This window comes from Carassius gibelio, chromosome B23, assembly GCF_023724105.1.
Source record: "Carassius gibelio isolate Cgi1373 ecotype wild population from Czech Republic chromosome B23, carGib1.2-hapl.c, whole genome shotgun sequence".
Classification (NCBI taxonomy): Eukaryota; Metazoa; Chordata; class Actinopteri; order Cypriniformes; family Cyprinidae; genus Carassius; species Carassius gibelio.
In genome coordinates this window covers 19,037,751-19,063,605 of record NC_068418.1, presented here as the reverse complement: position 1 = coordinate 19,063,605, position 25,855 = coordinate 19,037,751, and the positions used below count along the sequence as shown (strand labels likewise).

At 37.0% G+C, this 25,855-nt stretch overlaps 2 protein-coding genes across 2 annotated transcripts; both read right to left on the bottom strand.

The window, feature by feature from the left end:
* Positions 1-309: 309 nt before the first annotated feature.
* selenoi (selenoprotein I) lies at positions 310-10,063 on the bottom strand. The gene is made up of 10 exons (XM_052594616.1): positions 9,791-10,063; positions 7,269-7,337; positions 6,492-6,600; positions 5,749-5,823; positions 4,969-5,231; positions 4,357-4,465; positions 4,178-4,226; positions 3,859-4,039; positions 3,515-3,697; positions 310-2,645 (listed from the first exon to the last, which is right to left on the bottom strand). Exons 1-10 carry the CDS (start codon positions 9,971-9,973, stop codon positions 2,538-2,540), a joined length of 1,329 nt encoding a protein of 442 aa, XP_052450576.1. The 5' UTR covers positions 9,974-10,063; the 3' UTR covers positions 310-2,537.
* Positions 10,064-11,304: 1,241 nt separating this feature from the next.
* On the bottom strand, positions 11,305-24,684 carry LOC128011830 (protein SOGA1). The gene is made up of 11 exons (XM_052594566.1): positions 23,656-24,684; positions 22,537-22,761; positions 20,757-20,912; positions 18,940-19,005; positions 17,651-18,787; positions 17,052-17,138; positions 16,666-16,827; positions 16,256-16,507; positions 14,460-14,503; positions 13,004-14,375; positions 11,305-12,374 (listed from the first exon to the last, which is right to left on the bottom strand). Exons 1-11 carry the CDS (start codon positions 24,433-24,435, stop codon positions 12,228-12,230), a joined length of 4,428 nt encoding a protein of 1,475 aa, XP_052450526.1. The 5' UTR covers positions 24,436-24,684; the 3' UTR covers positions 11,305-12,227.
* Between the last annotated feature and the right edge of the window lie 1,171 nt (positions 24,685-25,855).

The following is a 25,855-nucleotide window of genomic DNA, read 5'->3' as shown; positions in this document are numbered from 1 at the left end:
CAAAATAAAACATTTGCTTAAAAACGCTAAATGTGTTATGTTGGTTAATGTCCAAGGGGTTTGGCTGACAAAAAAAGTCCTGACTGAAGCAAAAGGGCACAATGTCTACTTGGTTCTCTTGACAACTCACCTTCACATTTCCTCTAATGAGATACACATATATTTTTTTATATAAAAAAAGTTGCTTAACTAAAGAAAAAAATTCCAAAATGTGCAATGCAATGGTATTGTCTTTTACAATAAGGGTTCCGAGTGAAATCCTGTCTGTCCTGGGACTGGAGTTTCAAAATCTGCAATAGGACAAAATGATACTGTGGATACACTTACATTTAATGGGGCAGCACAAGATAATGTTACAACATGGATGGATTTTGTTTTACAATATGCAGAGGTTTAAGAGGTTTCACCCCACTTTAAAATTGCTTGTTCTCCGAAGCATCACACAAATGCAGTTATACAGCACTTGATAAGAGACCTCCTGCAAACAAAATGGTCACATTTAAGAGTGGTTTATTTTAAAAATGATGAGGATAATAGTGACACAAACAAAACACATCAAGCAGCCACACTGACAGCAGCAGCCTCGAATATTCTGTGCACTACATTTTTTTTTTATTTGCCTAGTGATTTTGACCCTCAGAGGCACTACCATCAGACTCTATGTTCTACTGCATAAAAAGAAAAGCGCCATCTTCTGGCTAAAAGCTTTCTGCTCTAAATTTTGCAGGAGTGCCCTTAGAAGTGAGTGTCATCACGTAGTTTTTTTAACAAATAACATATTGCTGGACAGTAATTAGATACTGATGTAATAACAAAGACAGACGTTACTTGGGACTAGCAGCTAAAGTATGTAGATTTTTTAGCCATGTCATTTCTCAATTAATGTGAAACAGGTATTTGGAGGATAAGAAATATGCATCCTGTTATATTATGAAGATAAAATAATAAAAGCAAGATGAACAGCAATACAATGTTATAACAGCATGAATAGACTGTACATGTTTAAACATTATTTAACCGGGTCTCATTTCAGAGAAACAGGACATATATTATGGAGGCATGAGGTTTCTAGAGTGAGTGTATAAGCGTAAAACATACACAGATATATACATACAGTACATATGCGCGCGCATACACACACACTCACTCATCCATATATTTACACATACTGTACATTCAACTCACACAATACACTTCAGACAACCATTGAAAGTAAAAAAAAATAAAAATCTTATTACCGGTACCTATATAAGCCCTCAGTCCACCAAACAGAAAGTAAGATACGTAAACGAAACAAAAGAACAGAAAAACCGACTAAATGCTGGAATGAGCTTGATGCAGACCATGACACCTGCAGTCTGCAGGTTTAACGGACATGTCGGTGGCACACAGACTAGTGCTTTTATCATGTTTACAGACGGAGCGAGGTTTGACTCGCTCACTCCAAGTGCACCCTCTCCTGTTCAGGGTTTGAAGTGCACTCTTCATTCAAGAACAAATAAACTTAATAAAAGCCGACTAGTGAAGCAAATAAAAAGAGAACCAGAAGAAAATGAAAATCGGCACGCGGACACACCATCACCAGTGTAAAAGGAAACGAAAACAAACAAATATCCCAGTTGAAGTAGTTATACAAATTCAAATCGGTCAGATGAGGTTGTGGTTTGAGCTGTGATATTATAGATAGCTATATGTGGTTGTTTAAGTTTGTCTCATGTCATTATTACAATTTTGCATTATTGTAGAGATCAACAAAAGCACCATAGATTTAAATAAGCATCTAACATCCCCGTTCTCTCATACATATGTACAAGTTTGATATTAACTGAAAATTAGACCGTTTTCACAGCTGGCTTATACTGTGCATTATAGAAACATAATTTAATAATGCCTGTTACTGGAAAAAAGAAAACTCCCCAAATTGAGCAGTTGAGGCCAAAATTAAATGTAAATAAAATCTTCAAATCGAATAGGCTTAAGACATTCATCACATCATCATATGTGTGTAATCATCATCATGTGGTTTGCGCGTGACTTATCTGAGAGCGTGTAAGTGAGATTAACCATTCAAGGCTCCTAGTATCTCTGCTGAAAAGCACATTTCCTTAGGAAACAAGCAAAAACCCCAGCTTCAAGGATACCAAGCAACCAAATTGTCTCGGCTCGGAGTGAGCAACACGATACAGCTTTTTCTGGGAAGAATGGGCCCTGATACACAGCTACAAGGTCGAGGCAATGTAGATCCTGGGCTCAATGGGTCCTGTTTTTCTGAGCTATTGAGTCCCATGGTGTAATTGTGTGTCCGAGCCCAACATATCCTATGGTGCAGCTTCACCTCTGGGGACAGTGGGTCCTGTGGTGCAGCTCTGCCTCAGGGATCAGTGGACCCTGTGGTGCAGCTCCATTTATTTGTTGATTGAGCAGCATCCTCAGAATAAGGTGGCGCATTTGGTCAGTACAATTTGGTTTTCTGTTGTTAGCAGTGTCTCCTTGGTGATTGGTGAGAGTCGGCTAGCTGAAGAGCATGCAGAGATAGCTTAAACCTCAGCAGCCTTCAGGCCGATTTTCTCCTCGTCTTGTCAATCTGAATTGGGTTTCTTTAGTGAGAAAGCGTATATGTTGAAATGATCACTCAGCTGCTTCACCTGCACAATGAGACAGAAAAATAAATAAATAAGACCATAATGAGAAATATTGTGTGCTTGCGCATAAAAACATGACTGTTGCAAAAGATAATTACATAATATTTATTATATATTATTAGGATAGTAAATGAATAAAAAGTTTTTAAAAAAATTCTAGTATTAATAATATAAGTCTTTACTATCACTTTTCCATTTTCCAATTAACACATCCTGGCTGAATAAAAGTATTAATTTCTTTCCTTTTTTTTTTTTTTTTTTTTTAAAGGAACGGAAAAATATTATGAACCCCAAACTTTTGCATAGTAGTAGTGTATATTGTAACAACATTTCTGTTGTAAATAAACACTGTTCTTTTTATTTATCAAAGGATCCTGAAAAAAGCATCACAGGCTCAAAAAATATTAAGCAGGACAACGGTTTAAAACCTTGATTATAAATCAGCATATTAGAAGGATTTCTGAAGCATCATGCAAGGCTGAAAATGATGAAAATTCAGCTTTGCTCCACAGGAATAAATTATATTTTAAAGTATATTAAAATAGTACAATTATACAATAATATTTCACAAATTTCTGATCAAATGAATGCAGCCCTGATGAGCAAAAAGGAATAGTATGTGTTATATATAGTAGTAGTTGTTATATATTAAACTACTACTTATAATAATAAAGTGTGTGTGTGTGTGTGTGTGTGTGTGTCTGTATGTATGTATGTATGTGTGTATGTATGTATATACATACGTACATACACACACACACACACACACTTTATTATTATAAGTAGTAGTTTAATATATAACAATCTTATGGTAAATTTAAAGATTCTTCATGACTAAAGAACAAATGAGCAGTCTGTGTGACTTTACTTACAACTGATACTCCATAGTGTATGTGAGTGAGGAGGACTATGGCGGTCCATATGTAAAGGACAGTAATTTCTCCATCCTGCAAAGTCCCAGTTATCACTAGCAACACCACAGCTGTCATCGGCAACAACAGCAAACTCAGTGGCTTGCATCGAGTATTACTCATCTGGCACACAATGAGCTTGCACTGAGAGAGAGAGAGAGAGAGAGAGAGAGAGAGAGAGAGAGAGCACATGTCAGGAGCAGACATCTGACAAGATGTTTCGAATGGAACTGAAAGACATCCATTGTCATGGCTGCACAACTTGTTTATCTACAGCAGAGAGCTAGAAGACTGATTACACTCACAGTAACATTGGAGAAGGCTGTTCCCACCATGAGATAAAAGATTCTGGGTTGCTTCTCGATTATGTCTGTAGGAGAGAGACTGATCCACAGTGTAGACAGCACAAACAGGAGGACGGGAGAGAAAAACGGTAACAAGGCCTCATACACTGAGCTGTGCTTCAGGGTGTTATTACGGTACGCCCTATAATAATACAGAGAAAGAGTGAGAACAAATATCCCTGTTCCAAAGCATTCATTGTTTAATAGTGTATCAGTAAGCTACACGGTACGAGTCATTTTTATGTAGTCCAAGGCACAAGGGGCCTGGAATTAAACTTACTTAAAGACATTGTAGAGGCTCATTGGTAGTGTGACAACAAATAAACAACCTGTTTAAAATAAATAAATGAATGAATGAGGAAATCAGATCATCGTTTAATTTGCAAGTTTGGCTTAAAAGAAAATGAAAACACAGCATCTGAAGTATTAACTGTCAAAGATAGGGCAGAGTTCACTCACCAACAATCAGAACAGTGAAGAGATTTCTGTAATGAACATTCCCAATGACAGGCTTGTACCATGTTTCCACACCAACCACCGCTGTTACTATGTACACGACAGAGATAGTCTGGTATAGAGATGGGGGAAAAAAAGACATTAATATTAACTGTAAAATTTATTTCCATTCAAGTACCACTGCAGTTTCCATGTGCGGTGTGTGACATGTTCTATCCTCAAGAATTATTTATTCTATATTTTAAAATACAAAACTGCTCAAAGTTTGGGGTCAGTATGATTTCTTTTTTACTTATTCCTTAAAATGTATGGTTTTATTCAGCAAGGATTCATTACATTGCTTATAAAATGACAGTAAAACTTTTATAATGTATAAAATGTTTTTTTTTGGAGGGGGGGGTACACACACACACACACACACACATATATATATTCATATTATATTGGAGACTATTATTACAAGCTAAATTATTTATACATTAGTATACTTTTGTATATTATTACATATTACTAATATAATATTAATATTGTATAATATATATAGTTTATGGTTATATTTTAATAGTATATAAAAACATTTTCTTTTCATGTGCTTATCTTTAGGTAATAAATTACCACTTGACTAATGTCGTAGCCCCAGGGCAGGAACAAAATCCCAGTGTTGTACTTCTCCCAGTGAGACAGTATGAAGGAAAACAGCACGACCCATAACAGATAATACAGCGTCACCACGCTGACACCAGACTCTCCGCGTCCAAACACAGAGTACACTGTAGCGACGAAGAACACACATGCCCAGCTGTCCAGGCCGTGGTCAAACAGCTCACCCAGCGGAGTGCTGGAGTTTGTTCTCCGAGCCTGTTTGCCATCCACACCATCTGCATATACACACACAAGACAAGATATATTTCAGAGTCATATATGCAAGCATACACACATTCTCACACAAACATGTTTCCAATCTGCCTACCACATTCACATAATGTTTCAGAGGTTCTCTGGATCCTAGACATAATGTTCACAGCTCTTCCCTTAAAAATCTACAGTATTAAGAAGCAAGCCTCTGCAAATTTGCTAAGTGTTCATATTTTTAATATGCAAATGTGTCTTCTGTGGCTGTATTACAGTCAAATGTCCTTCTTGGCTAAATGGCTAGTGAATTAATAAAGTATATAGGATATGTCAATAGGTTTATAAATGTACACAAGTAGGACTAAAAATAAGATATGTTTTGCTGATAATATTAATCAAACAATACTACTGAAATGCGACTTACACACAAATAAACCGATTTAGCAAAATGATTCACAAAATTAAGACCACTAGCTGACAGAAAATGGGTCAATTAACATTAGTACTATTTAAAAACAAAAAACAAAAAAAAAAAACACTTACCTAAGGTATAGGCCAGAAAATTGAACAAACCAGCAGCTATCCACACCCAGCTTGGCACATGTGTATGGCCTTTCCCTGTGCCACAAAACAACACCCACAAAGTAATCAATGCCGTTTACAAGTAGGTACAATATCAATTAGGATAACAGCATCGAACTTGAAAATATTTAACAAATTACTTTAAAAATTAAACCTAGATACATACATAACATAAATAATGTGCTCAATTAATTATGTAATGTAATAATTTGTCATTTAAAATAAGTCCAAAAATAGTTTACAGCAGCATTTACCTAAATGAATCGCTATAAAACATACCCATAAAAATACCTAATTTTTTTGTTCATTTATGAAGAATGAATTGAACTTTTCAATGCTACACATCAGTGAAAAACACTATGACTTCAATATGTTTTGTCTTTATTTCTACCTAATGGAATCAGATGTGTTAATAGGACTAAAAAAAATTTTTTGTAAGCAGAACATGTTTGAATGATTTACTCCACAGCACTGCATGTACAGTGTGTGTATATGTGAGAAAGCTGCTGTTTGTACAGGTGTAGCTGTCTATTAACAGATGGTTAGTTGATAACTAAAAGAATGATGAGCTGGAATTGAGACCTTGATCCATGTCAACAAATGTTTTAAAGTCTCTAAGCTTTGAGAAAGAGTGCTTACCCACAATACTCTCTCACTAGCACATCAAAACCAAAACAAACATACAAACAGTTTATTGACCTCACCTGAGGCATAAAAGTCAAAGTCGAAAAAGGACAGCAAGGTGAAGGTTAGTACCAGGAACATGAATCCTGTAAATGTGATGAGGTTTGGGGCAAGCCATGTGGGCAAGATCTGAGACGGAGCGAGAAAGAGAGAAATTAGCAAGCTGCAAATGGTCAGATGTTTCTCGCAGGTAATCAGAGCCAGACGGAACATTCATTAATGTTGCATACATGCAATTCAATGAAAGCAAAACACCAAGTAATGTCATTCTTTTCATGTAAAATACCTACATTCATGGTTTCAAAATATGGTAATAAGGATTGACAGACAAATTACATTTTCATGAATGCATCTTTATAACACAAAATAACATGCAGTAAAACTATTTAATAATAGTATATTATTTTAATATGCAATAAGAATAAATTAAAAATAATAAAATGCTATTCTAAAATTAAAATAAATTACAATTAAAATAACAAATAAAATGCTATATGAAATGTTAAAATAATTACTAAATTGTAAATAGAAATATTACAATTTGATAAAACTGTAAAGTTAACAATATACAATTTTAAAATATTGCAATTAATAAAACACTGCTGTTTCATAATCACAGTTTTGAGTTTTAATGCATCCACTTTGATAAAATAAATGCATTCTTTAAAAAGTACATTTAAATAATACATATAAATATGAATCTATAATAATACATTATTATTATTTTATCTCATATGAGAGACTGGATGCCCTTGTGTATTCTGGGTAATGTTCAAAACGACAGTCGTGACACTCACCTTCACTACTGAGTTCCAGAAAGGGTGCATGACGTAGATAGAGAGGGGGTTGGAGTCAACCGCACTGTACTGTAAAAAGGAGATGACAGGATATGAAGAGTAAGACAGCACATTAACACTCGGGTCCAGAAGTGTGAATGTTCAAAAAGTGTTAACAACAGAGTGTTTCTGCCATCTCATCTGATATTGCACTGTGTCTACAAACTGTCAAATTTTTCAGCAGTAATTACTCCAGTCTTCAGTGTCACATGATCTTTCAGAAATCACTCTAATATGATGATCTGACTGGTACTCAAGAAACATTTCTTATAAGTATCATCATTGAAAACAGTTGTGTGGCATAATTCTTCTGTGAAAATCTGGATGAAGTTATAATAATCATGAAAAAAAAAACAGATATGGTTTATGTTATCAAAGGGGTTAATAATTGGATGAAGAGAGAGCTTTGCATCTCAATCGTTTTGATGATTCCAATGACAACTACATAATATCAATAAATCTCTCATTAGATTCTACACAAGTACCAGGTACGACTTGACAATAAATTCTTAAGCTCAAACCTAGAGGCAGTTTAAATTGGCCTGAATGTAATAATGTCTATCAAATCTGAAACTCTTCACTGCAGCACATGATAGTAAGTGGTATGATTCAGTGGTGAAGGCAGATCACTTTTCAACCACTTCCCCAGCATGTGTTCACTGTGTGAGCTCACACTTCGAGATTGGGCGGCTATTGCAGCCTTGAAAACATCTGGATCTGGGAAGGCCTGAAAGGAAACCCTTGAACCCCTGAAAAATATGTACATGTACTTTCTAAAATGTACATGTTTATTCAGCCTAATATGCTTAGGTAAAAACACAGTTTGATGATAAAAACAAAACAAAGACATTTTATTAGGAAAATAATGTATACAGAACCGCTAATTAAATATACACAAAAATGCTGAAAACTAAATATGATAACCCTGATCAGATAGTGTACAGGGCTAAAATAAACACACTGCGGTAGTCATGTGGGGGCAGTCATGTATGTTCAATGACCCCTACAAGTATGTGCAAACACGCAGAGCAAGAATAGCACATACCAACTCAGCAGCCTGTACAACGAACAGCCCAAATCACTGGCAGGAAATAAATACACCTTATCAGACCAACAAGGCTTTACACCAGAAGCGCTCAAGGTCACAGACACTTTCATTCACAAGCTCTGTCAAATCAGCAGTCAGAAAAACACAAGAGTCTGCGTCACACCCAGGAATTCAACCTCTCAGCCCCTTCAGCTCCACACCCTTTAACCAAAAGATCCCCTTCAAAGATGCCTAAACTTTAAGATTTGTTTATTTCATGGATTATAAATTAATAATTATCAGACAATTAAAAACATAATAAGCATTATAAAAATGTTTTTCAAAAAATAAAATTATGGAAAATGACTGAAAAGCAATAATACTGTTTTTGTTGGTTGTTTGAAACAATCATTTAGTGATTTTATATTCCTTTTGGGCCATTTTTCGTTCATTTTTAGCGAAGAATTCGCACAATTAATGAATTAAATAAGCACATTCTATTGAACACACATAATGGCACTGTAAAATTGTAAAATAATATTCTGACTTAAAATAACTGTGTACCATTTTAATATAGTACATATGTAATTTATTCCTGTGATTTTAAAGCTAATTTCTCAACAATAATTACTCCAGTCTTCAGTGTCACATGATCCTTCAGAAATCACTCTATGATGATCTGGAACTCAAGAAACATTTTTTGTAAGTATCATCTATGAAAACAGTTGTGTGGCATAATATTGTTGTGATAATAATAATAATAATAATGGGAAAAAAACAGATACGATTTATGTAAGCAAAGGGGTTAATAATTGGATGAAGAGAGAGCTTTGCAACTCAATCCTTTCAGGTGCTTCTATTGTAAATTATATCAGAGGACTACAATGCTATAATACAGTAACACCTGAATTTTCAATGAACACAACGAACAATTACAGTGAAAGCACGGGGAGCTTCTGACTCGCATGCAAATAATGTTCTTACCAAAGATCCTTGTTAGGAGGCGGAACCAGGAGCCCATCCCTTTACAGTTCAACCCAATTTACAAACTAACCGACAACATAAAGCATGTAACGTTAGACCAACGACAGCCAAACTGGACACCGTGTGTGTTTATGTGGTAAAACAATGTTTAGAACTGATGATTTACTTTCACCGGCGGTTTCAAGTCATTGTGGTACGCCAGTGAATTAACCGCTTAATAACACTGATATGTCCTTAAAACCTTTGAGTTGGATGTATATATACACTAATAACTAAATGGTTTATCATTTCATCCAATAAATTCAAAGGGAAAATGTAGTATTCCTCTTTAAAAGTGACAATAAGCTGCCGTTGTCCTTCCTAGAGAGCGGCACACACCGGCAGACAGACCTCATGCTTCATGATAGCATTAACGGCTAGCCGACACCCTAAAGTCCAACGTTAAACATTTTGCCGAATAAGACGGCCTCACCTTATATTTATCAAAACCTGAGAGTTGCTCTTGGGTGACATAGTGGTAGAGAGCCATGATGACCGCAGCACTGCTCTGAGACGGACCGAAATTCACCACCGTGTCGGCGTACAGTATCCGCAGTGCTGCGCGTGAGCGGCGGCGGCGCAGTGGCGTGACGACGCCTGAACTGTGTTCTTTCATAATAAAAGCCGACGTGGAACACCAGAAACACGAGTTTCGATTTCTTTGATGCTACGGAAACTTCGTGACAGGTACAAACAAAATCTGCAAAACCTTTTGTCAATTTCATAAAAAAAAATTATGCAAAACACAACACGCAATTCTCTATGTAACACAAAAAAACTAACAGGAAGTATCTTGAGTTCCATTTTCATACACAACCAATCAAAATGCCACACTAATTAATCAATTCATCAGTCCCTTTGCTCACAATAACTCCTCACTTGTGCAAACACTCATTGCTTTACTTAACACCAACCAATCATGGCTTTAGAATACATACACAGCTACACATGTGTGAAGTATTTATTTTATTTTGTACTGTGTAATACTGTATTCACAAACGCTTAACAGTTAACTAACTTGAAATTTTCAACATCTCTCTGCCAGTTACTTTAAATATTGTACAGAAATGTACATATGAGCTCATGACAGAGGAGCTTTAGGTTTTGGAATATGTGTGTATATGATATATCTAAAAATTTATTATGGCAAAGGTGTGTGCAATGTAAGACACATTTTTGCTTTTGAGATGTGTTTGTGATATTTTGAGAGCTTTATTTTGCAAGAGATGTCTGGCTTTTTGTGCCTGGGCATCTATATTTTCTTTAATACAGCCCACAAATTAAACTGTAAAATGTATATTCTAAATATAAAGTCTCTATATATTTTTTTTTGTTTTTATTTATTTATATTACTTTGTTTATATATATATATATATATATATATATATATATATATATATATATATATATATATATATATATATATATATATATTTGTTGTTGTTTTTTTGTTGTTGTTTGTTGTTGTTTTTTTTTTTGTTTTAGGGACCAACCAAGGGGAATCTTCGTAACTCAGTCTGAAAACCCCTGGACTAGTCTACATAAAACATTAACAAATGTTCCACCATATAGACGAAATATGCACAGTGTTAACACTTATTTTACACTACGTGATCTGGGAATTGAGTTAGTTTTCACACTTTTTATTTCTCATTGTAAGTTAATTGTATTTTTCCCTATAGGCAGATACCTTAAAGTTATGGATAAAATAGCTATTTAATAAACTTTTTTTTTTAGTTTTATACTAAATGTAATATGTATAAATTAAATATGGACACGCTTCTCTACCCACTAGGGGTCGCTACAAATTCACGAATCTATAACAACTATAACAAATTAACGCCTCTGTAGAAAGGTTACTTCTGACATAACTGCATGTCTGTCGATTAAAACTAAATAAATTTCTCGTGCATTTATAAAACATTTCGATATACACACTTAAGATAATTCATGAGTGATTGTGTGCATTTTATTCTCAGGAAAATTTGAATGAGCAGCTTTCAGCTGAGTTAAATATAGAAGCAGACAAAAACTGACAATTTCCTCTGATAAATCAGGGTATTTGTTTAATTGCATACCTCTATACATTGTTTCATGGAATTAAAAGTAATGCAAATTTTAAATGACTTACATTTTCCTTATATATTTTTTTCTTTCTCTTTGTGGCTATAGGCAGTTAAAGAGAAAAACCTGAAATATCATTAAGTTGACATATCTTCAAATTCAAATACATTGTCATGACCAGTATTTATTAACATGCAATAAAAAGTGTCACATTTCAAATAGCTACAATTCACAAACCTAAGCTCTGATTAAGGTGCTTGGCCCCCAAATATGTTGTTTGCAGATATAAAGCACAGTTCATATTACATTTAAGACAGCTATGAGAAACAGGTCACATTCAAAAGGCATCTAAAAACATTTAAACAATAATGTACACGCGTTATACTATGCATTAATGTTGCATAATTATATCTATTTAAAAATTAACAAAGTAAAGTTCATCAAGGATCTAGAAAGTAAAAACTGGATCTTGCTGGAATTAGGAACTTCAGTACAATAACAGCATGGTTAATTCTGTACAAGCCCTACTTAGTTTCTCTATTAAATTAAAACAGTAACTTAGCCTGGAGACAGCCCAGAAGGTATCTACAAAGCTTTTTCATGTTTTTTACGCTGATTTTAAGGGAAGCTAATGTTTGTGGAATGGATTTTAACATGCTAAAATGGAACTGAAGGAACTATTAATTTAGCCAAACACACAAGGTGTGGGGAATATGTGGAAATGTATGAATGAGGGGCATTCCAGTTCTGAAGAAATCTGTCCATGCAGGCCTGTAGATCCCAGAAGTGACATGGTATCAGTCCCATTAAGCAAGAGAATCACCTTTACCACGGGATGGGGGGTGTTCATGTGGGCGGGGCTTGATTTGACTGGGAATGTGCCGGATGTTTTTTTGTGAGGGTCGAGCAAAGCAGGATGTCAAAGAGCGTGAGCTGTAGTCACAGGCTCCTTCCTGGCAAAGAGACGGAAAAGAGTGAGGAGATACGCTCAGCATTATAACAAATCATGTGACATTAAGACAGAGACTCTGCAAAATAGTAATAATATATTTTCTAGTTGTATTTAATAAAAATGAGTTCCAATTCTGATTGTATGGTTCCCATATACTGTATATATTACTGTTTTAAAAGAATATTTCTGCTTGTTAAAAATAAAATTAATTGAAATATTAAATATGTATCTTTAAAATCATTGTCATATGGATAACCAGTCATTATCACTTGAATCACAAATCTATACATAACATACCAAGAAATAACTTTTATTGATGAAGTCAGTTGTGAACTCAATAACGACTGTGCGCAAGTCTGATTCATACAGTGACTAACAAGTGAGTCCTAGGCCATTTCTTCAATCTCAGATTCGCAAAAAAAAAAATTTATTCATGAGAATAATTTGTTCCTGAAAAAAAAAAAAATTGAATATGGACACACAGATTGTTTCCAGAGTGACTAGATTTCAAATTACTGTCGCACTTATTATTTTTTGCAACCATTTTAGACTCACTCAAATATTACTCCGTCAACACCTTCAATTTAGTTTTTTGTCATGTTATTGAAGGGGTTAAACTTTGCTACTAACCTCCAAGCCCTTGCTCTTTCTGACTGAACCCCTGTCGATTTGACGCTGAGTTTGGACCTGGCTCTGACACACAGTCTCCTCTTTTTGGCTTTGTTTCATAAATCTGCGGTTCACAATCTTGGTGATGCTGTCATTTCTGACCAGTGGCACCGCTGGTATACGAGACGGTGGGTGCTCGGATTTCTTTGAACCCACCAGACCGATGTGATCCCTACGAGCTGCTGGCACTTTCTCCAATTCCGGGTTGGCCTTCTCTCCTCGACCACAGACATTGCGCAGAAACTCATGGACCAGGCCGTATTTGTGAACCCCTACATTTTTACGGCTGCCATGTTTATCGCTGCCCTGCACTGATACTGAACTCGGCCTGCTATTTATCGGAGCACGTTGTGGCAGAGCCCACAAACCACGGTCTTTTGCTCCATAATCCATTCTAGAGGAGGTGCTCAGAGATGAGGAGGAGGACAAAGAGGATGTAGTGAAAGAGGAAGAGGATGAGGGGGATGTGGAAGAGGAAGACTTTGAGGAAAAGGGAGAGGATGCAGAGTGTCTGCGTTGTATTTTTGGAGAGGTGGTCTGTGGTTGAAACCGATCTGCTGGACCAGGGACCCTTTCCAGTGACACTGATGTCTGCGGGGTTCTTGAAGATACAAATGAGGTCACTCTGGGCGACCAGTGCTTCGCAGCATAAAGACATCGAGGACCATCGGTTTGTAGCCCAACTGTGGTCACCTGTGGTTGGGATTGAGTTTGCGTTCCTATGCTCACAACACTCACCATACTGCTCCCAAAATCCTTCGCTCTTTTTCTCTCCAGAGGGCTGGATTGGGAGGTTTGCAGCACACTGGCTGTGATTTCCTTCATGTCATCACTCAGGTTGGCTGAGACGCCCAAGTTATTGAAAGCCAAGCGTGAAGGGGATGTCATACTGGAGATCTGAAGACCAGAAGAGGATGTAGAACTGATGACAGCGTTCGAATCTCTCTCCATCAAACTCTGGCAGTCAAACGGCAGGCTACCCAGCCAGTTTTCATACGCAGCGACCCAGTCTTGGTTTACAAGGCTACAGGAAACAGCACTGAAATATGGTTCCTGGCTCTCCTCGAGCTCTTCCTCCTCTGCAGCTATCAGAGAGCTCATTTGGATCCTTTTTGCTGATGGAGGGCTGTAATATATACGAATGCTGCTTCTCTCTGGAGCAGTGTGGCTTCTCTGGGTCAGCTCCGGGTTTAAGTTCAGAGCAGGGAAACTGGGAGGCATGATGGGAGAGTCCCAAGTCTTGCAGGGGTCGTCTCTGTCCAGAACGGCAGCTTCTTGACTGAGGTACTTCCAGTTCTTGTTGCGTTTTGTCATGCTATTTTTGGGTGGCATCCTGTTGGAAAAGGAAACTTGGTTAAGGAATTAATTCAGATAATTTGAGTTCAAACTATGGTGCAAACAAACTAATCAAGCTTACCTCTCCATTTTTGCATCTTTGGTCAACATCTTGTATCTGGGGGACTGAAAATGCATCAGAAGGATTATTATTTGTTCATGCATAATTAGTTCAGTTGTGTTATTTATTATATATTAAATAGAATATATTCAATAAAAAATACTTCAAAAACACCTTTCACATTAAGAATTAAATAAAACAACAGAGACAGAGAAATATTGTATGCAATGCACTGCAATTTAACCTTTCAGCAGAAAAAGACTGACTCGTTTTAAGACAGGGAATCCTTCCATTTTGTTTAGGGATGAGCGATTTAAGATAAACTGCATCAAATGAAAAAGAATGTCTTATTCAAAAAAGTGTGTCAGAGAGGTAATTAGGGATAACAAAAAAAATAAAACCGCAAGTAAACCATTGGATCAGGAAAAAAAAAATATTGGCAAAATTCCTTTGCACTCCAATCCAGGCTTTACTTAACCCAGTCAAATTGTCACCGTCTGCATTCCACTTTTATTATTAGCATCTATTATAATAAACAAGACTTTCTGTTTAAAGGAAAGAATGAAACTGCTGTAAACCTAGAGAATGAAAATTAAAAAAAAATCCATTATGCCTTTGTTCCTTTGTATGATGCTTCCTTGTTTCTCTCTCGCCTCCTTTTCTTAACCCTGCACAGTTATCCTCCGTTTGCTGTTAAAGAAAGTAAACTCTTTGAACTGCAGCTGAGCCTTGATAAGTCTCTCTGTGGTCACTGTGGTTTGGATAAGCCCTTTTGAGTCAGAAGTTGTGATTGAAGCTGATGTCTGCACTCCGCCTGCTGTCCTACAGTCCCAAAAGGGGATTAGCCTAAATTCAGTTGCCATGCGGCCTTTTCACACACACATGCTCATAGCTGATAGTTCAGACTTCAGATAGCAGAGAGCATAAACTACTGTTCAAAAATGTGGAGTCTGAGATATTTTAATGTTTTTGAAAGAAGTCTCGTGTTCTCCAAGGCTGAATTCCTTTGATTAAAAAAAAAAAAAAAAAAACAGTTTTCTATTTGAATATTTCTTTAAAAAATTTAATTTATTCCTATGATAGAAAAGCTGAATTTTGAAGCATTCATACTGTCACATTATCCTTCAAAAATCATTCCGATATGCTGATTAAAATAATACTGTAAAAAATACTGTATATATATATATATATATATATATAGATATATATATATATATATCTATATATATATATATATATATATATATATATATATATATATATATATATATAGATATATATATATATATCTATATATATATATATATATATATATATATAGTTCTGTAATTTTTATCAGTTTAATGCATGTTGAAAAAAGTATACATTTCTTAAAAAAATTACTGATAACAAACTTTTGTGTGGTCGCACAAAGAAATGCCAAAAAAGACCTAAATAATGGAAATATATAGCACTATGCTCTGATTCAAACACAAGTTAATACGTTATCATGAATTATTTTCTACATAACGTGTTAATTTCTGCATATACAATTTTTTTTTTAATTTAAATTAATATTAGTTAATTAATATTAAATAGTATTAATTAATAGTAAATTAATTAATAGTAAATACGGTAAATAAATGTATTCACATAGTTTATAAATTATTTATAAATGAACATTATACTTAATGTTCATAAAAATTACTAACTAATAACAAACTGAACTTTATTATAAAATGTTACCAATTAAATAATAGTTGACCCGTAAGATCTGTTTTGATGGTTGACCTTTGACAGTTGAAATCATGTCAAAGTACACATATTTTTGCTCTGACCTGGATTTTTCTATTTTGCTTAGCTGTCTTCAACCCTTCACACTCTAGACGCACACGCTTCAGGTGTTCTAGCAGTTCTTGCCGCTCAGAGCTCCAGCTGCTTTCACGGACCTTCAGCTGTCTTGTCAGGTCCATCACTGCAGTGTAGGACTCTGCTAACAGGTGCTGAAGCTTCTCAATGTGGTCCTTCTGCAAAGCCACATTGGGGTCTGATGGACCCTTTACTCCTGCCTTCCCAGCTGAACCATCCAGCTATAAACAAACACAAACAGCTTGATGACATTTCTGCTTCAATTTCCTCCATAAGTCCCTACAGACGCAAGAATGAAGAAAGAAGAGGAGATGACATGAGAAGCAGACAGCAGGTTCATTGATACTCTCTGAATTTAAACGGATCTTCTAGTTCTCACCCTGCTTATGAGGCACTTGAGCTCTGCACACTCCACGGCCCACGCTGCTTTGGCATTAGCAAACTGCCGGATGACAAACTGGGCTGCCCTGTGCTGCTCCATAAGTTCAGAGAACAGATCTGACAGAGCTGTTCTGAGGTCTGACAGCAGGGCACTGCTAACCTGAGAGACGAACATGCAGTGGTGAATGAACACGGGGCAACAGGAACACAACCAGATTAATTGGAAATGAGCAACAGGTCAAGGAACAATGCTCTTGTTGTATATGTTCAGCTATGGTATATTAAGAAAAGGTCACATTTTTGAATGACGTGCTTTCAGGCTGAATGTATTGCATGTTGAAACACTATTATTTTTACTCCAGTAATCCTCTTTCTTTTTCGTACCTGACTGTTGCACTTCTGTTGAGGTTTATACTTGCACGCTTTTGACTCTGTGTCCATAAGCAGATGATGATCATTCTGACAATACATCTGAAATGAAAAGACATAGGTTGTTTATAAATATATATTAGCTCAAACTATGCAAATGGTGTGAAAAATATTATATAACTGCCAGTTTAGGACAAATTAAATAGTAAACGTGTAACAGAACATTATTAACACAATATATGATGAGATGGGAAAGATTTAATTGGGAATGCGTGTATACATACTGTATCATTGTTAGTGGGTGAATTAAATACATCAATAGTGTGTTTTAGGTATTCAAAGGGCCCAAAAAGTACCCAAAGTTGACAAAACAAGCAACTACAGAACATATACATATATGCTTTGGCAGGCATTTTTATTTTGCATTCAATGTACATTTACATTTATTTATTTATAGGTTCTTGCTTTCCCTGGGAATAGAAGCCCTGATCTGATGTCTGAACTACAGGAAAGCATTTACTGTTATTTCAACTGCAATTAAGAATCATTATAAAGAATTACCATTTTCATCAATAAAGATGGTTGACCACAATAGAAATGTTCACCTAATTTACCTCAAACAGGCTCTTTCCATCAGCTGGGGGTCTCTCTCCCTGCCTCCACTGCTGGACAAACCACCGGAGCTGCAGAGTGAGCAGCACTAAGCTGTCCTGGTTACACTGATTTTGAACATTTCCTTCACATGGAAGTTCTCGACTTTCTAGATTCTTTGCGTCCTCTTTCATTTCACTTAAATCTTTGTCGAAATGCAACATATTCTTCTCTGTAACAGGCCCAGGGCGCTCTGAATTGGAGTTTGACAGCACCTCCAACTTTTCCACAAGAGCACGCAGTTGGGCTTGTAACACCTCTAATCCGTTGGTCAAGGGACTCAACATGGGGTCCAAAAGCCACTGATGTGTTTTGCACTGAGGATCTACTGCAGTTTTGACTAAGTAGGGAGCACCAGCAGGAGTGTTATGGGTACATGTAGGTGAGAGGCCATTTTTTGCTGGGGTTGTTAGGAGCTGGATAGTCGATCTGACAAGCAGAGCCTGGTCATGGATGGCAAGAAGACTCTCTAGATCTTTCACACCAAATGTGCAGTCTGACTTACACTGAGCTTGTCCGTCTTCCTCTTTAGTTTCTGCAGAAAGCTCCTGTTCCCCACCAATCGGCCCTTCTCTGTGCATGTTGCTAATTGACGATTTCTCCACAAGATCCTCCGCTACATGCATCTGGTTCTTCTGCATATTATTGTGGTTTGTTGTTGCATCTGCACTCTCTTTCTCATCCAGACATCCACCTCTAAGCTTCTCCCCCTGTTGGAGAGGCACTGCTAATCCTTTACTGGCCCTCTTCATCGTCTCCTCTTCTTCCAGGCTTCCTCCTCCTCGTTCACGCAGTTCACTCATCTCTGCTCGCAACCCACGGTTCTCTACCTCTAGCTCCACTATTCGACGGCTCAGAAGCGTGGCTTCCTCCTCCACCAGCCGCAAGTGAACTTTGACCTCTGCTTCTCGGGTGTGGGCGGAGTTAGTGGCACCTGCTGCAGCCTGGGTTTCATCCACCTCACCATAAAGCAGACGGTATTTGGCGAGCTCCTCCCGCATCGCCTCACTCTCCAGGGCCATCTTTGTTAGTTTCTTGCACATGAGCGCAGACTCTTCTTTGGCAAAGTGGAGCTGGCATTTCAAATCAGCACTGTCATCCTGTAGAAGACACAGGTGTGTTAAAACAGTTGGCATTTATCAAAAATCAGAGGAACTCTGATGACTAATATTGGCCATCTACCAAGATCTGCAACGAACTATCACTGACCTTCACAAATCGATCATCAAGACTAATGTAACTTCCAACTCACCTGTGGAGAGAGCTTCTTTTCACTCTTACTGGATGTTGATCTCAAACTTCGTCTCTTTAGAGAATTCTGTGAAAGCACCATATCCATAATTAGTCTGAAGACATTTCAGCAGCTTAAATAAACCCGGGCTTACTATGTATAGGTGGGTTGATTCAATTTGTCCCATAAGATGATGTTCTCCTATGGGAATAGATGTACATTTATGTATATTATATTAATCATAGTTGTTATATTCCATCATACCGCTGTCCACTGGATTCCAATACCCAATGAAATGTGTGACTGTAAGGAAAGCATGCACCCAATAAACACACTCAATTATGTTCGTGTACTGAGATGGCAAGATTACTACACCAAACATCCATACTGCTCCAAGTATGTCAAGAATGCTGGCTAGAGTCAGTCTATCTGTCTGCTGCTTTGTCTGGGAGGCTCAAACCCTTAAAAGTACAAAGAGCAGAGGAGGAGCATGTAGACTTCAAATTATCTTCTTTAAATGTTAAAAATAACTTCATCGAGTCAATCCAAGCTGTTGAGTGCAACACCAAGTTAAAGGATAAAACTCATCTTATTATAGCTTGATGTTTTGAGATGATAAATTAGTAATTTAACTTGTGGATCAAGACTGCAAAAAGATTTTTGATTTTTGAATGGATGTTTAAAAAGTGTTTGCGTGTAGAAGATCATGTTTCAGGTAGTGTCAGGCTCACATGAGTCCTTGGTAATCTGGTTGTAGCTGATTTGTTCTGCTGGTGAGGATCAGGAATGGGCAGCAGCTGTCTGAGCTGAGCTGCTGGGATCCACTTCTAAGCACTGAATCCTGGATTAAACTGAATGTGTGCCGTTATTAAAGACCTACAGGCCTTCATTGCCAATTAAATTTGACTTGTTCGGTGCATTTTGTTGGTATGGTGGCGTCCTATATTTTTTTGAGAGAAAGTGATAGCAAAAAACATGCCTTCTTTTTAGTATTTTTAACATGTATGTGGTAATTGAACGTCATAAGACCCCATTTAAGCATTATGGCTTGCAGCCAGAGTTGGACAAGGATCTCCCTTTTAGGTATATTTCTAAGTGGTTTCTTCCTCACTCTCTTCCACCTTTCGGTTGCCCCATTTTTTCTCTCTTCTCCCCCTCACTTCTACAAGGAAGAATGACAGCTGCGGTCTGAATTCAGACCTTAGATCATTCTGTGCCCTACCCAAGCAGTCAGCTGTTGGTAACACCCAATACATACAGTTGGGGTAAAGGTCAGATTGTATTCCTAACGGCATCAAGAAACTAAGGAGCCTAAGCAACAAACAAGTGCTGCTTTAAGGTGATATAGGGCATAAAGTATATATATATATATGTGTGCTACCATTCAAAAGTTCAGGGTCAATGTTTTTTTTTTTTTATGAATATTTTATCCAGCAAGGATGCATTAAATTGATAATAGTGATAGTAAAGACATTTATATAGTTACATTTATATACATTATATACAATAATTATATCATAATTATAATGTTCAAATAAAAGCTGTTCTTTTAAACTTTCTATTCATCAAAGAATCATGAAGAATTGTATCATGTTACACTAAATTCAATACATGCTGAAAATTCAGCTTTGTCATGACAGGAAAAAGGGACATTTAAAATGTATTAAAATAGAACAGTTTTTTATTTTATTTTTTGTAATCATATTTCTTTATTACTGTTTCTACTATTAAGTCTTGGTGAGCATATCTGTTTGATTTATTCAAAAAAACATAAATCTTAAACTTTTGAACAATAGTGTTTATATGTAAATACAGGAATGACTTTGAGGTTATCCCACCTGTGATTTGTCCATCTCAGCCTGAAGAACCTGCTTTGCCACCTCCAGATCCTGCAGCCGTTCACGTAACTCCTCATTTTCCCATTCCAGCCGTGAATTTTTCTTTTGAATGGCCTCAAGTTCACTGTGTAGACGAAGGGACACGCTTTTTGCCACCTGGGAAAACAATATTAATTTAGAGTAAAATAAGTACACCGCAAACCATGTGTCCATGCTAATGGTCCACAAAAATTTTGATGTTAATATGATAATTATCTAATGTAATTTCATTCTCTTGGGGATCACTGTCACAAGAAGCTCTATATTTATAGAGAATACATTATCTGAAACTTTATATGGAACATTGCAAGATGAGGATTAAGTTACCATGTTTCAGCAGTGGTTTGTGACATTGAGGATGTAAGGAAGTAAAGTGGTTAAGTAATTGTTCGGGATTCAATATGGGTCGACTCTCCTATGATCTCCCTCCTTACCCTTTGCAAAGCATGTGTCCTCTTGATGCTCAAGAGGTTGCTAACAATTGCAAACAATGTCAAGGGAAAACCGTTAGAGTGCATGTGATTACACCACAGCATTCAGCGCATGACTTTTCTTTTTTTATATATTGCAGGGCGATTATTTTCAGCATTGAGTTCCAGGAGCAATTTCACAAACTCATATCTCTCTGTGAAAAAAAGTTAATGATGGAAATGTGGAGTACAGCAGATCTATGAAAAGGATGCTGTTGGATATCAGATTGCAGGACACTCCCGTGGGGGTTGTTAAAGACACAATATCTTGACAGACTGCTAGTGAGGCTGCTGAGAAGCGGTGGACATACACTGGCCCAGTTTGTGAAAGGAGGGTATCTATTTCGCTCACATGTCTTTAAAATAGCCTGGTCATGGACATACCCACAGCACACACCAGCAGCTGTGCTTGGACACTTCCCCTCTTGGATACTCTGTGGCTATACTCCCTGACTCATATACAGCACAAATGCAAATGAACACACTCTTTCATTCAACCTTGTGTATACTTAACATTGTGTTTCTCTAAAATACATTCACTCTTGATTCTGCGCAGACAAAGGGTTCAGAAGAAACCGGAGGAATTTGTTTTGCATAGTCTGGAAACAGATTTCAAAAGAAAACATCACTTTTTATATCGGTCGCCTTGTTGTGTAAATTCGTTTTTAATTCGTAACGTTCCTACAGAAAGCTCTGTCGCTGATTGGCTGGGAACTTCAAACTAAAAAATGCTTAGGCTGTGAGTGGCCCACCACAAACTGAACTACACCAATTGTCTGCCAAACAGAAAACCAAGGGTTTTTCTCCTCATTTTACTAGTTGGACCATTTCCAAAAATAAAACCACTCTCTACACATGTCAAACTGTAAAACTAAATCATATTTCAGCTCTCACTAAACCCTTAGTACTATGATTTGTGTCACGAACCACAGTGGAAGGATTACACAATTCCTCTGAGTACATGCTGATTCATTAAAAACAGAGTTTTGACTCATTTAGTGACTTACTATTCAGCATTTAATTGGCACTAAGCGTTAAGCAATTTAGATAAACATCCTGTCCCGATAAATGCCATGGACTGCATCCAAAACCCTAACAGTGGTTTTCCTGTACACACACAACTGTAGCTTAATTGCACCCAAATCATGAGGGAAACATCTATTTAATTAGACCCTGAATGTCAGGGATTGCTCTTTTTGCTTTATTTGAACTCATATGAGAACTTTCTCACAGAAAACACCAGCAAATTATGACTCTGAGCACATCCTCACCCTAATATCATGTTCGAGTGTCCTGATAAGCTCTCCGTCCACTTGTCCCGTCTGGGCTACACGCAGGCTGCGTCTCTCTGCTTTCCTAAGTCGGTACTGGAGGATGCGACAAGCCTTGTTGGCCTGTTCCAGCTGCTGTCGAAGTTCCTGCAGCTGGTAAACATCCTCCTCCATGTACATGTCCCTCATCTCCAGCATCTCCGAGCGGAGCTCCTCCATTTCATCCTAAAAATGCAGTCAAAATGGTGTCTGTAAACATCAATGTCATAGAACTGAATCATATGTGGCAGTTTTACAGGCACCATAACTGTTTTAAAATGGAAGTTTTTGATTGAAAAACATGAGATAAATGAATGTATTCTGTTGTGTGTACAAAGGGTGTTTTCTATATTGCTATCAATGTCAGTCTTCAGCCAACTCATCCAAGACTGTATTGGCCTTACATCTTGAGTGCCAGCATGCTGTTCACATTAACCCACAGAACAAGGGGCGCATGCCAAAAATGACACGCTGCCCTCCTTGGATGCATTGGTGGCACTTCTGTTGACTTCTTGATTTCTACTGAGACACCTTGCGCTTAATCACAGTAAAGCTTGTCTCGTTCTCACTGTGAACCCATCCTTCTATTGCATGTCAATACAATAAGGGATGACACAAGCCAATTAGTGAATGTATAATCTTCTAAGAATAGAGTAAATCTTACAGTATAAGCCATATTACGTGCAATTTATTTTTGCTTTGTTTATGTGACTGCTAAAATGTATTATACATGTAGTAGACATTGAGATTGTTTTGATTTGCATATTGCAGCACATCATATGAAAAGGCTTATGCCATGGTGGCTGATGATATTAGATGCTTAATAGTCATAATCCACCAAAACGGGGCTGCATTTAGTACTCTCCTTTATCTAACATGGGTAAAGTGAAGGTAACTAAAACAGATGCTCACAAATAATTATAAATGACTTTAATTTGATTGTCTTGTACGTAAAGAGCAAATAATGTGTCCAACTTTACCTACCTAAACCCTCCCAAGCAAAATTGACACCATGCAAGACCATTTGCAATTAATAAACTAACAAATAAATAACTGAGTAAATTAATCAACAAATCTCACCTTTAAATATTCATTTTCTGATCTTAAGTCATCAATCTCTCTCAGCAGATCCTCATGCACCCCAACAGCAAAGTCTCCAGTAAGATCCGAAAATGCCACAGACGCGCTCAAGTTCAAGCGACTGTCCAGAGAGACGTAGGACCTCTGGTCTCCAGGAGAGATGCTTCCCTCTCCGAAGCCAAACCCTGGAGACAGGGTGGCATTAATCAGACCATCTTCTTCTCTGTGTTCTGATAATATTTGCTCAGCTGAATCGTCCATCATCTCTTCGTCAGTACATCTAACTTCGCCATCCTGTGACTGAACATCGGTGGACTGCTTATGGTCCTCAGATGCGTCTGAGATCTCAGAGCTGCTGTCCGTGGAAGACAGTTTCCCGGCAGCACAGCCAGAGTCTTTACTCAGGTCATCAGACGTGATGCTGCCATCCGACAACTTTCTCCTCCCGCACGATTTACTGCTATCGGAGCGTTTTCTCGACTCTGGTCTCATCTCCTTTTTCCCTGTGTGAATGTCTGGCGTGACAGATGCTCCACGCTTGGGTTTCTTTGACTGAACCTCGTTGGATTTGCTCTGTGATGCTGCTGGGATGATTTTAGACCAAGCGTTCGCTTGGGGTTGTTTTGACGTCATGTGTTGCACATGATGCCTGTGGATTTGTCTTGACGGCTGCTGGATGCTCGTGCTCGCGTCCCCGCAGGCTTTATCCTGCCCGTCCCGTCCGTGATGGGATGAGCGTGCATTAGACTCAGGATTTGCCTCAACTTTTGTCTTTGTCATTGTGTTGGCGTTCAAAGATGGTAATTTCCTCTCATTTACCTTGCATTGTTTTTACGAACAGAGACGATTAATCGCCAGTAATGCTATAAACGATTCCAGCAGAATCCTCTCAAGAGTTTGCGTGAGATGAGGTAAAGTTAAGGTAAATCCGGGTAAAGCCGTTAGTCTAATGTTTGAGTGAATGTCTATACAGTGTGAGGCCATATGCTATAAAAACTCCGAAATCTCCGCCCCAAAAACAGGAGCTTACACTCTCTCTCTCTTTCTCACTCAGAGTCAAAGATAACTCAGCTTTACTGGCATTATTACGAACAGCTAATAATATAATATAATAATAAATAAAATATGCTAGTTTTCTCCCAATGCATATTTATTTAATATTAATGTAGTAATCGGCTATTTTGCATATGATGGTTTATAATGGAAAACTTATAACGGTAACAGTGTCTTTGTGATTCATTCATAAAATCTAATAAGATGTAAGTTAACTGATTCATGGTTTGGGAAAGTCTCTTTTCTAAAGATATAACTTACACCGGTTTTCAAAAGGAAGACAGTTTATCAAAATTCACGCTTCTTCAGTGGCACGGAGCTGAAAATCTCCTAACATTGCTCTGCTGACATCTAGTGGCTTCGAATGAAAGTAAAGTTTCGACGCATTCAGGCGATGGGGCTGTCGCCAACAGGTCGCCAAGCGAGGGGCATATCAACTTCCTGCCGACGCAAGAATATTTAGTAATATTATATTATTTAGTAGTATAATCTGTTTATTATGACCTGTTTTATTACATTATGAATTCCCCGCTGGAATCCAAATTCTATCAAACATTAGTGTTTTTTTAGTAGCCCTCACAAACTAGAAGCAGACTCACAAAACACTGATTGCTTTAAATATAAGTTTAGACTAAACACTAAAGTTTTTTTACTCTGCTGCTTAATGTTTAAATAAATTATTGCTTATTAAAAATAGTATTGTGCAGACTTACCAACTATTTTATTTGTTATTTGCTATTTATTTTTGTAATATATTTTGGTGTATTTTTGGACCTATTAAAAATATTTATTTATGTTTGTGTTACATTATTTCATTGTTTCCCCGAACTGCACGTTTTACACTTATGTTTTTTTGTTATTTGCTATTTATATTTGTAATATAATTTGATTTTTTTTTGGACCTATAAAAAATATGTATTTATGTTTTTGTTACATTCTTTCATTTTTCCCCCAAACTGCACGTTTTTCACTTGTGATTTTACACTTTCACTAATATCTTGCACAGTTTTTCTCCAGTTTCTTGCTGCACAAAATAAACTTTTTAAACATTTACATAAAGTCTTTAAATGTTTAAATGAAATGCCTTATTTATAATTTTTTATCCTTATTTTAATTAAGAAACTGCATATTGTATGACTTGAACTGC